Raw genomic sequence first — 17172 nt, 5'->3', positions numbered from 1 at the left:
TTTTTTAAATGAAAAACACCACCATCTGCAATTGATCTCAATTTTGCTCTGGCACCTTTCATAAGCGCTTGTAAAATATTTAAATCAATTTCTGGTAGTTTTAATTTAATTCTATCAATCAAAACTTGCTCTGTTAAAGCTTGCCAATCTCCCTTGTAAACCTTCTGTGCCAAATGTCCCCAAAAGTTTTCAATTGGTCGTGCTTGAGGCACATTTGGGGATTGGATTCTTTATCAATGTAATAGACAATAATCCATCTAATTTAGAGAATTTTTAGAATAATGAGAACTTACTAAATCTGGCCAAAATAAATAGCTTTAGTCTCCATGATACTTGCAAATGAATGGCAGAAGTCATTTTTCTAAACATTCATCAATATAGATAAATGAATTAATTGCTACAACCTTGAAACTACAAAACAATGGCTCGGACATACCACAGTCAGATATGGCTATCCATGTTAATTACTTTTTTGAAAATTTCTCTTTTCCTATAAAACAAACAATTTCTGGGCATGTTTTTTTGTTGTTTGTGTAATATCCAGAATTTCCAGGCATGTTACCCCTGCAAAGTATTTTTTGGCATCAATGACCAGAAGCAATTTTGTGTTATAGAGTTGGTAACTAATTTCCGGCTTATTTTCTTTGCCTTTAATTGTTGTTCTATAGTGTATTTTGGAGCTTTTTCGTATTTTCTATATTTAAGATTCATTTTTTTAAACTGACAATCAATTGGTGATTGCTTTACACCGAATTTAAAACCTATTTTTCTTTGACTGACCCCTTTTTGATTGTTGACAAATCTCGTTGATTCGGCTTTCTTTTCTCTAGTCCAGGATGTTGGAAGATCAGGGTGGTTTCTATCTTTCTTTAAAGGATTGAACAGTTTCATATCTTTTTAGGTTATCATATATTGTACTTTTTTTTCATATTAGGTTTATTTACAAAAAACATTTTGAGTTGCTTTTAGAAAGATTCTCGTTCAGCTGTGTTTAATCTCATTTGAAATAATTGTGTTTTAAATAATAAAGTTTATACTTTATAGAACATGTCTACGCATAAAACCACAAAAACAAACTATTATGCTTAAATAATTAAATTCAGATTTGTCTGATAAACAGCAGTTCCATTATTTAAAGAAAAAAAACCTTTCTAAGTTGTCCATACCAAAAATTCGAGAAACTAATAATTGAAACAAAACTAAAAAAAATTAAACACAAATAAATTAACAGGTGTAGATAAAGTACATCCAAAAGTATTAAAGAAATGCTCACAAAGTTTATGTAAATCATTAGAGTTAATATTTAATTAACCATTTGAAAGTGCAACTCTACCAAACTTATGATTACATGCAAATATAATACCATTGCATAAGAAAAGTGACAGACTTGAATCAGCTAACTACAGGCTGATTTCTTCAACATCTATTGTATGCAAACTCATGGAAAGTATGACCAGAGATGAAATAATGAAACATTTTAACAATAATAATTTATTCTCAGTGCACCAACATGATTTTATGAACAAAAAGAACTGTTGTACAAACTTACTAGAAACATTAGATATTGCCAGTAAAGTATTTGGCAATATAATTCCAGTTGACATTATTTCTAGACTTTACTAAGAAATTGGATACTGTGCCACATGAAAGATTGTGTATAAAATTAGCTGGGTATGGTGTTACTGGTGATTTGTTGAACTGGTGCAGAGCTTTTCTAAAAAACTGGTTACAACGAGTAGTACTGGGAGATAATATTTCTGAATGGATAGACGTTATAAGTGGTGTTCGTTAGGGATCAGTGCTTAGACCATTATTATTCATTTTATACATTAATGATATAATGTTAAATATAAAAAGTGAATGTAAACTATATGCAGATGATACAAAATTAATATCTATAATAAATTAGTTAGCAGATAATAAGAAAATTTTTTTTTCTTATTATCTGCTAACTAATTTATTATGTAAAACATAAATTTCTTCATCATAAATTGAAATATGTGAATACAGATAATTTTTTTTTAAAGAAAGGGAGAACTATTTTTTTTCAAAAAAATTTTTTCACAAATGTATTAAAAAAATTTTTTTTAAATCATTTAATATCCTGTAAAGTTCTTATGATATAATTTTTTTTCTTTTTTTTTTTATTTTATTTCTTTTCAAGATATTTTCAATATCTTAAAAAGAAATAATAATAAACAAATTAAATAAACAAACAAGATGTGATACACATAGTTTATAGAGTCAACAACAGTAGATGTCAGGCTGTAACAGCTTTTCACAGTTTTGTAATTGTCATAGGGTTTTGAATATATTTAAGTTTTTCACATTTACAACTTTTTGTGGTAAATGGTTATATTTGTCAACTATTCAGTTTATAAAAAAATTATGTCAACCATTTTTTTTATTATGCCCCTTGTAATAGAATTTTTGTATGGTAAACCTCTTAAACTGTTTGTTAGACTTGTTCAATCATATTGATATGTTTTTGTAAATGTGGATTCCATAATGGTGCTTCATATACAAGATGAGGTTTAACTAATGAACTAAATAGTAATTTTATATTACTTTAATTCAAAATTTTAAAAGTTTTTATAGGCCTAATTTTTGGTAAGCTTTCTGACTCTATAGCTAAATGATGATTCCAGTTTCATTTGATACATATATACCAAGATCTTTTTCTAAAGTTGTTTTTGATTGTTTATTGTTAGTAATTTGTAATCTTTGGAATTATTAGGCATCAAGTACTCGCTTTTAAGGTTATTTGTTACCAATATGTATAATCTTTCACTTCATCATTATTAAGTTTTATTAAACAATTTTTTGTCCAATGGACCATTTTGCTCAGATCTTCTTGTAAATCTTCTGTACTGCTGTTATGATCTAGTATAGATATTAATTTTGTATCATCTGCATATAGTTTACATTCGCTTTTTATATTTAACATTATACCATTAATGTATAAAATGAATAATAATGGTCTAAGTACTGATCCCTAACGAACACCACTTATAACGTCTATCCATTCAGAAATATTATCTCCCAGTACTACTCGTTGTAACCAGTTTTTTAGAAAAGCTCTGCACCAGTTCAACAAATCACCAGTAACACCATACCCAGCTAATTTTATACACAATTTTTCATGTGGCACAGTATCCAATTTCTTAGTAAAGTCTAGAAATAATGTCAACTGGAATTATATTGCCAAATACTTTACTGACAATATCTAATGTTTCTAGTAAGTTTGTACAACAGTTCTTTTTGTTCATAAAATCATGTTGGTACACTGAGATTAAATTATTATTGTTAAAATGTTTCATTATTTCATCTCTGGTCATACTTTCCATGAGTTTGCATACAATAGATGTTGAAGAAATCAGCCTGTAGTTAGCTGATTCAAGTCTGTCACCTTTCTTATGCAATGGTATTATATTCGCATGTAGTCATAAGTTTGGTAGAGTTGCACTTTCAAATGATTAATTAAATATTAACTCTAATGATTTACATAAACTTTGTGAGCATTCCTTTAATACTTTTGGATGTACTTTATCTACACCTGTTAATTTATTTGTGTTTAATTTTTTTTAGTTTTGTATCAATTATTAGTGTCTCGAATTATATTTACAAAAAAAAAATGAAAAAACGAAAAATGCAACCACCCCATTTTCTAAATGCCATTTGTTTATTCAATAAGTGCATAAACTTAAACATAAACGTAAATTTTAATTGTCATGAATCTTTTGACATAACAATTTATTCTTTTAATGCCGTTAATTCTGGTTTTGTTTGATTATTTTAAAATTTTATGATAAGTTTATTTGATTATTAAATAAATAGGTTTATTGTGCCAATTAATAATAGCAAAACCTCTATCAACTTTAAACTTTTGAATTAAGTCTCCTCATTCTACAACTCTCCAGTTTTTGAATTTGAAACAAGATACATTTCTCTGTGTAACCAAGATGTTTGCATATGGTTGATACTTTTGTAGAATGCCTTTGTATTTTTTCAATAACTTTTATATCTTTTACTCTGTAAGGAGACCAAGCAATGACTGCATAATCCAGGTTAGATCTGACATCTGTTTTGTATAACCTGGTTTATAACAATAAATCCCTTGATATAAAGGTTTTTCTTAACATATTAGGCATTCTGTTAGCTTAATTACAAGCATGAACAACATGATGAAAATATTTAGCATCACTTGAAACAAATATACTAAGTTTTTTTTCTACATCTAATTTTCCTGATTCGTAATTTAAATAGTTGATTGTATCTTGAAGTGAATTGTTTGTGCATGGGTTGTTTCTTTCCGTATGCATAACTTTACATTTTTCTAGGTTGAGCTTCATTAACCAAACTTTTGTCCATTCTATGTGATTTTATTTAAATCAGTTTTAATGTCAGTCCTATCATTAAGAACACTTTTTACTCTTAGCTCATTTATTAATTTAGAATCATCTCTATATAGTTTACAGACACATTTTAAATTGTTAGGCAAACTATTGATATAAATTATATAGAGCATTGGGTCCAAAACAGAGCCTTGCAGGACATCGCTAGTAACATAAACCTAGTCAAATATGCATTCTACAAGTACTACTCCGTATTTTCTATTAGTGAGAAAGTCTATAATCCAATCAAGAAGATCTCCAACAACACTATGAGCTTTCAGCTTGAGAAATTATAAGGTGTTAGAGATGTGTCAAATGCGTTTAAAAAGACCAGATATATAACATCTACTGCATTTTTGTTAGCTAAGCACTTACACATGCTCTATTCTTTACAAAACTAATTTGGGATTGGTGCAAAAAATTTAGTTTTGAGAGATAATTTACAATGGCATTAGTTACTAAGCATTAATTTACATGGAATATGAGATGAGATGTAAGAGAAACTGCTCTATAATTACTTAGCTCGATTGTATTACTTTTTTTAAATAATGGAGTGACAGTTGCATTATGTCATACATGAGGATTTGATCTTTCTGATTTGTTAAATATAATTGTGAAAAGTTCAGCTAAAAAATCAGCATATTGTTTTAATATCAGTGGGTAGACATAGTCCATTCCAGTTGTTTTTTAATTTACTTTTGATGTTTCTGTTGAAAAATGAGTTGTTTTCTGTTGAAAAATGAAGACTTGATAAATCCTCAGTTGTACGATTTGGAAGTAGTGAAAAGTCTTTATTAACTGAATAATTATTGAAGACAAATTTGAATTGATCATTTCATGTGTCAGTAATAAATTTGTCATCTGTCCCAATAACTCCAAATTTATTTCAAATTGATTTGGTGTTTTGTTTGATTTTGTGTGAAATATTTTTTGTTTTAATAAGTAAGTAATAAGTATGTTTTAAATAAGTTTTGTATCGAAAGCTAAACTATGTTCAAACTTTTTTATTGTTAATCTTTTTTGTATTTGTACAGAAGATTTGATTTTTTGTATTGCTTAACAAGCTCTGGCATTTTTTGCTTCGAAGATTGTACAAACAATATTTGTTATATAGCTACAATAATTTAAAAATAAGTTGTAACTGTCATCTATATTTAAGTTACTAAACTCTTTTGACCAATCATATTTTGAAAATATTTAATCATAGAATTGAAATTGCTTTTATGGTAATTACACTTTAATGTTAAATAACTAAATTTTTCTTTATTAAACAATAAATTATAACTAAATTTTAGCAGTAAATGACCTTGATAAGCCAATCCATGTGGTGGTAAATTCTCTAGGTATTAGATTTGGTCTGATGATTCAGTTATGATAAAATTCAGTATATTCTTAGAGATTTTATTTTCTTAGTTGAATGTAGAAAGCATTATATTTTGAATGTCTATATTGTTACTTGAACATTGTTACTTGAACATTTACTTGAACAGAACCACTTCATTCCATTTAACATATGGAAAATTGAAATTGCCACATGTGAGTATACCGGTGTATACTTTACTGTTTAACTCATTTTTTGCTATTTGTATACTTTTAATTATTTCATCCTTAGCTTGGTCTGGCTACCTATGGTATCACTATCTGTGTTTTTGGTGTAATATGTTGGTCTGGCTATTGGTCTCACTATCTATGTTTTTGGTGTAATATGATTTTTTCAGTATTATAAACAACTTTTGATTTTGACGGTGGACAATAAATACATCCAAACTTAATATTTTCAACTGCATACTTTACAAGGCACCAAATTTGTTCAGATTTTGTACTGTTCATTGTTAAGTTCTTTAGTTCAATTAATGATATATTGTCCTGAATATATATTGCTACACCACCATTGTTATTTTTGTTTGAAATATGGTCCATTCTGTTAAATTTGTGTAAATAATAATTTTCAATATTCAATAAAGAATCTTCTTTGAGGCAAGTTTTGGTGATAAACATTATATGAGGTATAATATAATATGTATTAACGCTAATACTGATAATTCAATTACTGTATAAATATCTGTATTTAATGAGATAGCATTTACTGTTAAATATCTGTATTTGCATGTTACTGCTAAATATCTATATTTGCAATATCTGTATAGCAATATACTGTTAAATATCTGTATTTAATGAGATTTGTATAAAGACACCTTAACTCTTTGTTATTTACTTTATCAAATGGTTTTGATTTTTGCTGAAAAGCAGAGAAAGACGTTTATAACTAAAGCAGGTAGTTTAAACCAATACATCATGTGGTCATGAAACTGAGAACGATGATCTATACAACAATGAATCCAGAGATGATGTAAGTGTGAAAAGGTTGAGTGAGGCACCCAAATCAGATTCATACTATTCAAGTTCAGAAACTGGTGAACAGATTAGGGTATCTTTAGCAAATCTAGAAAATGAGGCTGACATGTATATGTTTCATATCATGCTACAGCCTCTCTTGCACCAGGTGTATTAGTAGATTTTGGTATTGTTACTAATACAGAGGTAAAGTAATTGGTAAAAATAAATTAAGAAGAGAGAGGATAAAGTTAAGAAAACAGTTTCAAGAAAATAATAACACATGCACTGATAAGATTACTTCACTATATTTTGATGGTAGAAATGATGACACATTAACCAGAGAGAGAGAAACAGATAAATGGCATGTGGGTGCTAAAAAAGAAGAGCGGTATATTTTGGTTACAGAACAAGGAAATAAATACCTAAATCTGGTAAAAGCAAAGGTAATGCAGGTTGCATATTGTCAGTAATTAACAAAATTGGTAAATTTTGTTAAGTTCTGGCAATATGCAATTGGTGAAGCCATTCAGATATGTATAAAATTGCCAGTTGTAAAATTCTAACCTATTATAGATAGAAATGGATTACCTATATTATCAAAAGAAGCTATCCTCTACCTCAGTAAATTGTATCCACAATTAAACTGGATGAAAGCCTAAAGTTAATAACTCAATTCATCATCCATCACTACAGACCAAGTTGGTTCGCTACTAAGTTTAAACCTCTCTGCTCTAATGGACCCAAACATGTGTTTCTGGCCCTACAGTTATTAAAACATTTACCTCAATTGGTTGTAAATATTGTTAAACCGTACATTAAACGGAATGCCTACATTGCTCATCCTGAAAATCTTTTCTTTTATAGATAATGACTGACCTTAACAAAAACAAGCCTGTTAAAGCTACAAATAAATTCTCAAATAAGAAACCAATTTTCAAAGAAAACCATTAAAGTTAGACATTTTCAAGTACCAGAAATTAACTTGAATGTTAATGACTGGGTTGATCAAATTAACTAGAATATTGCTCAAATCGCAGATTTGAGAAATAACAGAACCACTAATTACATTAACTCTAACAACCAAACAGATCCAATCAACTGTTGAAGTACCTCTTGCTTACCCAAACTACACACAAAATGTGTGATTTTGGTAAGCATTGCTGCTAAATCAGTATGTGCTAAATCAGTATATGGATCAAAATCAAGAGATGGGTTTATACAGGCAAGTATTATAGTGAGAAAATGATTCCTTTATTTGATACAAAGAAAGTTTTTGTATTTAATTAAATAAAAAACAAAGTGACTGGATTTTTATTTATTAGATTTTCTTTATATTGCTATATAAATTGAGTTTCAATCCAATTAAGTGTTAAATGTTTGGTTGAAGAAATGGGGCACTTACACCAGGCACATATTTTCCTTTCCCCCTCTTTCAGTTGCACCAAAAAACAGTTTTCCATAACAAATTTATTATTTCATTCCAGCCTAATATATATATATATATATATATATATATATATATATATATATATATATATATATATATATATATATATATATATATATATATATATATATATATATATATATATATACATATATATATATAAATTTCAATTTTTAATTAATGTAAAAATTTAAAAAAACAAACCTGCCATCTTTACTACACATCAAAGTAAGAATTCTTTTTAATTTTCTAAAAAAAAGTAATGTTACTTAATGTTGCTTTGAAATGGTAAACCATAATCTTGATTAATGTTACATACATACATACATACATACATACATACATACATACATACATACATACATACATACATACATACATACATACATACATACATACATACATACATACATACATACATACATACATACATACATACATACATACATACATACATACATACATACATACATACATACATACATACATACATACATACATACATACATACATACATACATACATACATACATACATACATACATACATACATACATACATACATACATACATACATACATACATACATACATACATACATACATACATACATACATACATACATACATACATACATACATACATACATACATACATACATACATACATACATACATACATACATACATACATACATACATACATACATACATACATACATACATACATACATACATACATACATACATACATACATACATACATACATACATACATACATACATACATACATACATACATACATACATACATACATACATACATACATACATACATACATACATACATACATACATACATACATACATACATACATACATACATACATACATACATACATACATACATACATACATACATACATACATACATACATACATACATACATACATACATACATACATACATACATACATACATACATACATACATACATACATACATACATACATACATACATACATAAATACATACATACATACATACATACATACATACATAAATACATACATACATACATACATACATACATACATACATACATACATACATACATACATACATACATACATACATACATACATACATACATACATACATACATACATACATACATACATACATACATACATACATACATACATACATACATACATACATACATACATACATACATACATACATACATACATACATACATACATACATACATACATACATACATACATACATACATACATACATACATACATACATACATACATACATACATACATACATACATACATACATACATACATACATACATACATACATACATACATACATACATACATACATACATACATACATACATACATACATACATACATACATACATACATACATACATACATACATACATACATCTGTGCATACATTCAAAATACCATTTTTGAACATAAGTTTTAAAATAAAAGTTTTTATTAGTTACGTTTTCTGAAGTTTGTAACTTTTTAAGTTTTTATTTTTAAATCTTGTAGACAAAAATTAATCTACTTTTTAAAAAGTGGAAAAGTTTTTTGTTAAGTTTTTTTAATGTTAGGAATACCTAATATTAAAAGTAATAATTATAACTTTTAATTCTGAATACTTGTTAGAAATAACTTCTGCATAAGTTTTAAGTCAAGTATATATTTATTATTTCCCTGGAGTTTTAATTACCAGTAATCAATGCTCAAATTAAAACTCAATCAATATTTAAAATTCTGGAATTTTTAAATTAGATATGATAAAAATGATTTAAGACTTTTAAACCAGCACAAAAATGCTATAGAAATAACTCTGCCTAATCCCCATCAAAATTATTATATAGCGTGTTTATAACAACATTTATAGCGTCTTTATATCAACAAATGCCTAAAAGTTTTTTATTTTCTTGTTTACATTTTCCATGGTTTTAAAGAATGTAAACAAATATTTCGACAAAAAATGTTCGGGTTTGAAAGGCAGTTTAAAAAACGCTAGTAATCTAATAGACTGTTATAGTCAAACATTTACTTTTTTTCGATTGTCTGCTTGATTTTAAATATCCTAAGTTATAAATATTTAGGATATAATTATCTTTATGTTTTCATAATTTTAACGTATAACAATAAGGTGCTTTATCACGAAGAAGCGTGTTTTTTTTGTTTTTTTATCAAATTGAAAATTTTTATTTAGAATATTGAACAAAATAGTTCTAACGTCGAATTTTAGTTACTTGTTATTAAAAATATTTTAAAATTTTTCGCAAAAACCATTTAAAATTTTTTGTAAATATCATCAAATTTTAGTCAAAAAAAGCTTTAAACTGTACACATGGATAAAACACGAAAACTCAAAAATAAAATATCCTTTTCTCTTGAAATTTTGCACAGGTATTTTGCTTATATTATCTAGTTCCTGAACTAAAATGAAGTTCATTGCCCAAGTAGAAAGGTCAATTTTTGTTATTTGCTGTAATTTTTTCCACTTTTGGGGGAGTTTACTCGAACAAATTATGAACAATGAGTAATGACACTGTGAATATAGCACCTTATGACTTAATTTTAGTTCAGTTTCTAGATTTTACATTTATTGGTATATTTTAGCTGGTATCTTAACGAGATCTATTAACCGTGCCTTCTCACCGCGCAAAGGTTAAAAATATACAGAGGCTGATATACTTGACACAAGTCCAATATACATATCAAAAGTCTTCACAAAAAAAAAAGTTCTCAAGTTCTCCAATTTGCTGATTTGAGATAAATATACTAAGTCGCATTTTGCCTATCTAAATAAAGGTCAAAATTCGACTAATTCATTGAAATAGTCGGACACCCTCCCGCCCCTCCCTCCAACGCGCCGGCCTTGGAGTTAGATGTACTATTAAATTGTAAATAAATTGTATTTAAAAGTTTTAATGTTGACTACCAGTTCACAAAGCATATTGCGCGGTCGCGTAGCTTGTATCTCAAGTAAGAAATTTTTTTTTAACTTTCTTGTGTTGTACTCTAACTGTTTTTATATCTTTGACCAATAAATAGAATTTTTCCTGAACACTTAAAACTAGCACGCGTTGTTCCAATATTCAAAAGCGACGATGAAAACAGGCAAACTCGCAAATATTAATACCTATAACTATTTGTGGGCTTGCTTGCCCACAAATCGCAAATCTAAAAATTACCTCCCTTCCATTAATAGATGATCTGGATTCGCCTGTGCATTGAACACCTATTAAAGACTAGATGTCAGCATGTAATAATTTTTTTAATATTTGCTTTAGATATTTTTCAAACGAATCAAAATTACGATCAGGTGGTCAGTATAGAGCAGTTATAAATATATTTTTCTTTTCTCGGTTCATAATTTTAACAGGCAGTCTATATTTATTATTATTGAGGTTGTTATGTCACAAAGTAACAATGTCACTGAGCACTGCAAAAATATTAAAACCTAGATAAACTAGGAAGTTCACACCTCCTTCTTTATCATCTAACAACTATCGCCGGAGCTAGCATTGCACCTCAAACCTCTCTGAAGCATGCGCTCTAATTACTACGCTACGCCTGCTTTAGTTTTCTCTCCTAGACATATCGAAAAATATTTAAACATTAGTTTCTAACATTTAATTAATAAGTGTTTTTATTAGTTATTTATATATTTTTTTTAAATAATTAATTTATTTTGTTTTTATCATTTTAAAAAGTGTTTTTCAAACAAATAGTTTTGTCATAACAGACAGGAATGCTCCCCTATAAATGTCTTTACATCAGTCAGTAGTCTCTTTCCTATACATATAGTCTCAACAGAACATTTTTTGTTAAGTATGTTTTTGTACCTTTTAATTTGTAGAATTCATGAACCTATGCTTTATATGTAATAATAATAAAACATAGGTTTTGATGGTTCGTTCCTTTCTTTGTCGATTTTGTTAAGCTTGTTCATGTTCTTTTACAGTAAGTCATAATTTGTTGCAAAAAATAGTTTTACTCTTTTTTCTGTTTCATTTCAAGTTTCTTAAGCACTTTCTGATTCCCCCTTAATCCGTCTTCAAAATTTCTGCGTTTTTTTTTTTACGTTTTGAGCTGTAATCATTTGCTTTTCTAAGCGCTATTTTTTTACTAGGTTGTTGTGATTTTTGTTGCCGAAAATTTACTTTCAAATTTTAGCTTGGTTTATATCTTCAATATCTTTTACTTATACCTTTGTTTTGCGAAGGTTGCCTTTAGAGTTCATCTTTATCAACTCTCGTTAATAGTTATTAAACTTACGCTCAAAATATTAATATAGAGGAATTTCGTGTACCTAGGGTGGATTTTTAATTGCCTGAATTCAAGGCCGAGATGTGATAATATTAGTTACACCATTTTCAGACAAGACTTGTCTGAAATTCGGTAAAATAGATGTTATCACATTTTTTTACAAATTACTTTGTATAGATATAGGTATAATGATTTAAATTTGTCCGTCATGTAGAAAGGTTTAAAAACTAGTGACCCTAGGTACAATAAGCTATTTTTTATTGTACCAAGGGCCAGTAGCTATTGTACCTAGAGACGCTCGCTGTAAATTAGGTTTAGCTCCAAAATAACAGATTGCTATAGTACTGTAAAGTATACTTATCCATGTCAGCTAATTACACAAATAATTCTGAACATTAAGTAACACAATTTATACAAATGATAACATTTATATAAATGACAAATTGACCAACAGTTCTGATCAAAATTGACGAATCTACGCGTAAAAATACGCGTAAAATAGTAATCCCAAAACAACCGCTAAAAAAAAAAACGCTTTGCACGAATTAAACAATCAACCTCGTAATCAAACAAATTTTTTATCAGAGAAACAAACGTAAGACCCTAGATACAAGCAAACTACATGGTCCTGGGTACAAGGATTGATATTCTCATGAAAAATGTCATCTGTTAACAAACCTGGATCGAGAGGAAACTTATTGAACATAGCATTTAGTACATAAGTAACAGACAATATAATATAAAAGAACCTATAGAAAAGCATTTCCTCTAAGATTGTAAAATAATACAAAATACCGGTAGCAAAACTTTACTTTAGACCATCAAAAAGCGTTTTCCGATTATAACTCGCCGTGGCAACGCTTTCTGAGAATCAAAATAAAATTATTAGGTGATTATTTATAAAATTATTTTTTATAAATAATCACCTGACTGAGAAGCATTAATTAGAAATTTATAGTTTTCAAATAAAATGGGGTAGCCCTAGGTACACAAACTTCCCCTACTTAAAATCAGAAGAATCTAAACCTGAAATAATTTTTTGGCTTTTGTCTTAAGTTCATCTACTGAACTTTTTGAGAGTGAATATCCATAGAGGAAGTCAAAATTGGGGGATACAGCAGACATAGTCTCAAACCGCCAGTCAATTTGTGTAATGATGCTGTCAAACACCGAGATGTTGCACAAAATGTTAAAGAAAATTGTCTTCAGCTTCATAAAGCGCTATCCTCTTTACTTTGCGCTTACTCTTGATTGGAAAGCCTCCTTCAATTCCATTCTGGTTAGTTGTTTCTGCGGCATCTTTGATAATGTTGTCTACATCTCCTAAAATAATAGAAAGTTTATATCTTTTCATTTTTTTGCTGCAATGTTAATTGAAATGTTTTTATATTGAAGCAGTTTTCCCAGTCAATTAAAAAAAGAACTTAACACCAGAAACCATTTCGTCATTGGATTGTGGATAATGGATTCCGAAACTTGAAGAACTTCTTTGATTTGTCTGTGCAATGGTGTAATTGCTTCCTTGTTTGGCAGACCACCTTGTGTCACTGTTTCCCTTTAATGAGTCAATGTTTTCGTCAGTTTTTCCCAACTTGATGTAGAACTTTTAAAAAAAGTTAACTTTTAAAAAATGTAATCATGAGTGGGGAAACTTCAGTAGTATGAACACCAACAAGATTCAAAGTGTGTATGTATATATTTATGAAACATATGAAATAAATATTTATATATATATATATATATATATATATATAAATATATATATATATATATATATATTTATATATATATATATATAATGTATATTATATATATATATATACATATGAAACAAATATATATATATATATATATATAAATATTAAAAAATATATATATATATATAAATATATAAATATATATATAATATAAATATAATATATATTACGAAACATATGAAACAAATCTTGCTGACTCACAAAAAGATTGGATGTGAGCTTGGAAACCATCGTATTTTCCAGAAATATTGAATCCATTGTCGTAACAATCAGGCCGCGGCAATCAGAAATCTTTAGACTATCCTTCTCTAATTTTTAAGTGATCTCTGTTGCAAGACCTTCTCCGGTTTTTCGGTGAGATTCAATGAAGTCCACAAAGCTTTCCTCAACTGTACACGGTTTCATCATTGATGTGAACATACCTAATTATTTGGGTCATCTGCTCATTGTGGGAGACATCTGTAGTGCATTCTAACAGAACAGAGTAGTATTTAGCTTCTTTGATGTTTAACAATATTTTATGTTTGAGTTTCTGCACGATTAACTCAATCAGCTCATTTTGAATTCGAGGAGAAAAGTAGAAAGTTTTGGTTTTCTTTGTTTTAAAAAATGCAGTATATTGAGCCACTAAAGGATAATAATGACTTATCAACTCAATCAAGTTCAAAAAAGTTCCACTGCTTTGTTTCTATTTTGCCCCAAAGGGCGAGATTGTTTGAAGGGTAAGATCAGGTAATTGCGCTGGCCACAAAGGTAGGTATTCATTTTGTATGAATCTTTTATTTGTTCTTGCTGTATGCTTTGAGTCATTGTCTTGCTGAAATATACAGTTTCCATCAGGAAATAGACGCGTTAAATTTTTTTTTAGTTGTTGAACTAAAATATAATGGTACTTGTGTTGGTCCATGATTCCATCAACTTTATACAGGTTTCCCACTCCATGAGCAGTAAATGCACCCCAAACCATGACTTTTTTTGTCATGTTTTACTCTGGATTATATGATTCACCTTTTTTTCCATATTCTATCTCGATTACTATATTGTTGTACAAAAGATGTTTTTTCTGTCCAAATAACACACTTCCATTGATTTTAAGTCTAGTTTAAGTAGTCTCTGCACAATTTTAGTCTCTTGATACAATTTTTGTCGTTTATAAAGGGCTTTCTTGTTTGTCACCATGAAGTAAACTCTTTACCTACTTTTATTCTTGCAATATTTGTATTGCTACATAAGTATTCATGGTTTAGATTTTGCTTATTCTGATTCACAGATATCCTACGACTCTTAATCATTTAACTCACAATCAAACGATCTTCTCTTTCTATAGTTTTTCGCTTTCTTTTAGACCCCAACTTCCTCTAGTTAAATTTTGAGACAAAAATCTGGATGCAATTCTTTGAACTGTAGATTTACCACATCCAACTTTTTTGGAAATATTACGCAAAGACCAATCTGCATTGCGCATATGAATTATTCTACCTTTATCAAAGTTTGAAACATGTTTTTTCCTAAATTGGTGAATATTAGTTTTAAGTGATAAGCAAATGATATAGTTAAAACTAAGTGCTAAAATACTATTATGAAAATGAATGTCTCACACCTTGAAGGAAAATTATATAAAATTTCAAAAATAATAATCATTTTATAAAAATCATTGTTTTAGATTTTACTAATTAATAATTGAATTAAAATTATTGTTTTTTTTTTTACTATTTTTTTATACTATTTTTTTTATACTATATATTTAAGTATTATTTTATCATTATCGATATTTGTTTTAGTTATAGTTACTTGTTTGAATTTTACCACTTTTTTTTTAGTTGTTGTATTATTTATTATTTTATATATAATATATATTTTATCAACTAATATTTTACTTATTATTAGATTATCTAATAAAATTTTTTTTTATTATTATTACTATATATTTTACGTTGTATAACGTAAAATATACAATAATAATATATTTTTAAGAAAAACACGGTATTTTTAAATCTTGACATGTTTCGCAGTTAACATACTATATTTTCAAAACATAAAATTACAATTAAAATATAATTAAAAAAAACTTGAAAACATTTTTATTTAGTAAAAAAATATTAGGTATTACTATAAATAGAAAAAAAAAAATCCTTACATTTACAAAAGAGCCCCTAATTTTGCAAATAGGCTTCCCAAATAATGCCCTTCCCCAATTGGGTGTGTGAGAGAGCCCAGTCCCGGTTCTGGGTATGTGTTATCTGAGTCTTCTATCAGGTTTATGTAATCTGAATTATGTCTCTTTTCAATTTACTTTTTTTATCATCATAAAATAAATTCTTATAAATTAAATTAATATTGATTTATATTATTTTACTTTAAACAATCATTATTATTTAATTGATTATTTTTTCTTTATTATTAGTTAGTAGATATTTGCATATTATTTATAAACTCGATAATATACAATATCGATAACATACTTAATTTTAATCTAAATTAGTATTATAAACGGAAAAAACACATCTAAACTTTTTACAATATTTGTGTTAATAAGTCCCTGTTTAATAAGCAAAACTAATAATAATAACATTCTAAATTTACTGGTAGGAGGTAATCCACTGGTATTTAGGGTGGTAGCCCTCCTATCCAGTAATCCAAATGGTTAATTTGCAGTTAGGTGATTTCAACACTTACAAGTGCGAGCAAGAAGCGATAGTCGAAGATTTAAAAAAGTTAATAGAAACTTTAACAAAAGATATGCAAACTTGACTAACAGAGTTCTTGAATTAGAAAATTCTCAATATAAATCGAGTCCAGCAGTGGCAGGTGATTGGGCTAGTAAAGTGAAAAAGACTCTAGATCGAATGCAAATTATTAATATTATCGCAAACGAAACCAAGGAAAGAGATAAGAGAGAAAATAAATTTTCG

The 17172-nt window shown here is 27.8% G+C and overlaps 1 protein-coding gene across 2 annotated transcripts in view; it reads right to left on the bottom strand.

Annotated features, from left to right (window-relative positions):
• Positions 1 to 8441, bottom strand: part of LOC100202008 (regulator of G-protein signaling 22) — a 47381-nt gene extending 38940 nt beyond the window's left edge. For both annotated transcript variants that reach the window (XM_065793255.1, XM_065793256.1), the window contains exon 1: positions 8383 to 8441. In XM_065793255.1, coding sequence (XP_065649327.1) covers positions 8383 to 8402 — 20 coding nt within the window. In that variant the 5' untranslated portion in view covers positions 8403 to 8441. The remainder of the gene's footprint in view (positions 1 to 8382) is intronic.
• Positions 8442 to 17172: the final 8731 nt, after the last annotated feature.

The sequence above is a fragment of the Hydra vulgaris genome, chromosome 03, assembly GCF_038396675.1.
Source record: "Hydra vulgaris chromosome 03, alternate assembly HydraT2T_AEP".
In the NCBI taxonomy this organism is placed as follows: Eukaryota; Metazoa; Cnidaria; class Hydrozoa; order Anthoathecata; family Hydridae; genus Hydra; species Hydra vulgaris.
This window is presented reverse-complemented; position numbering and strand designations above follow the sequence as displayed.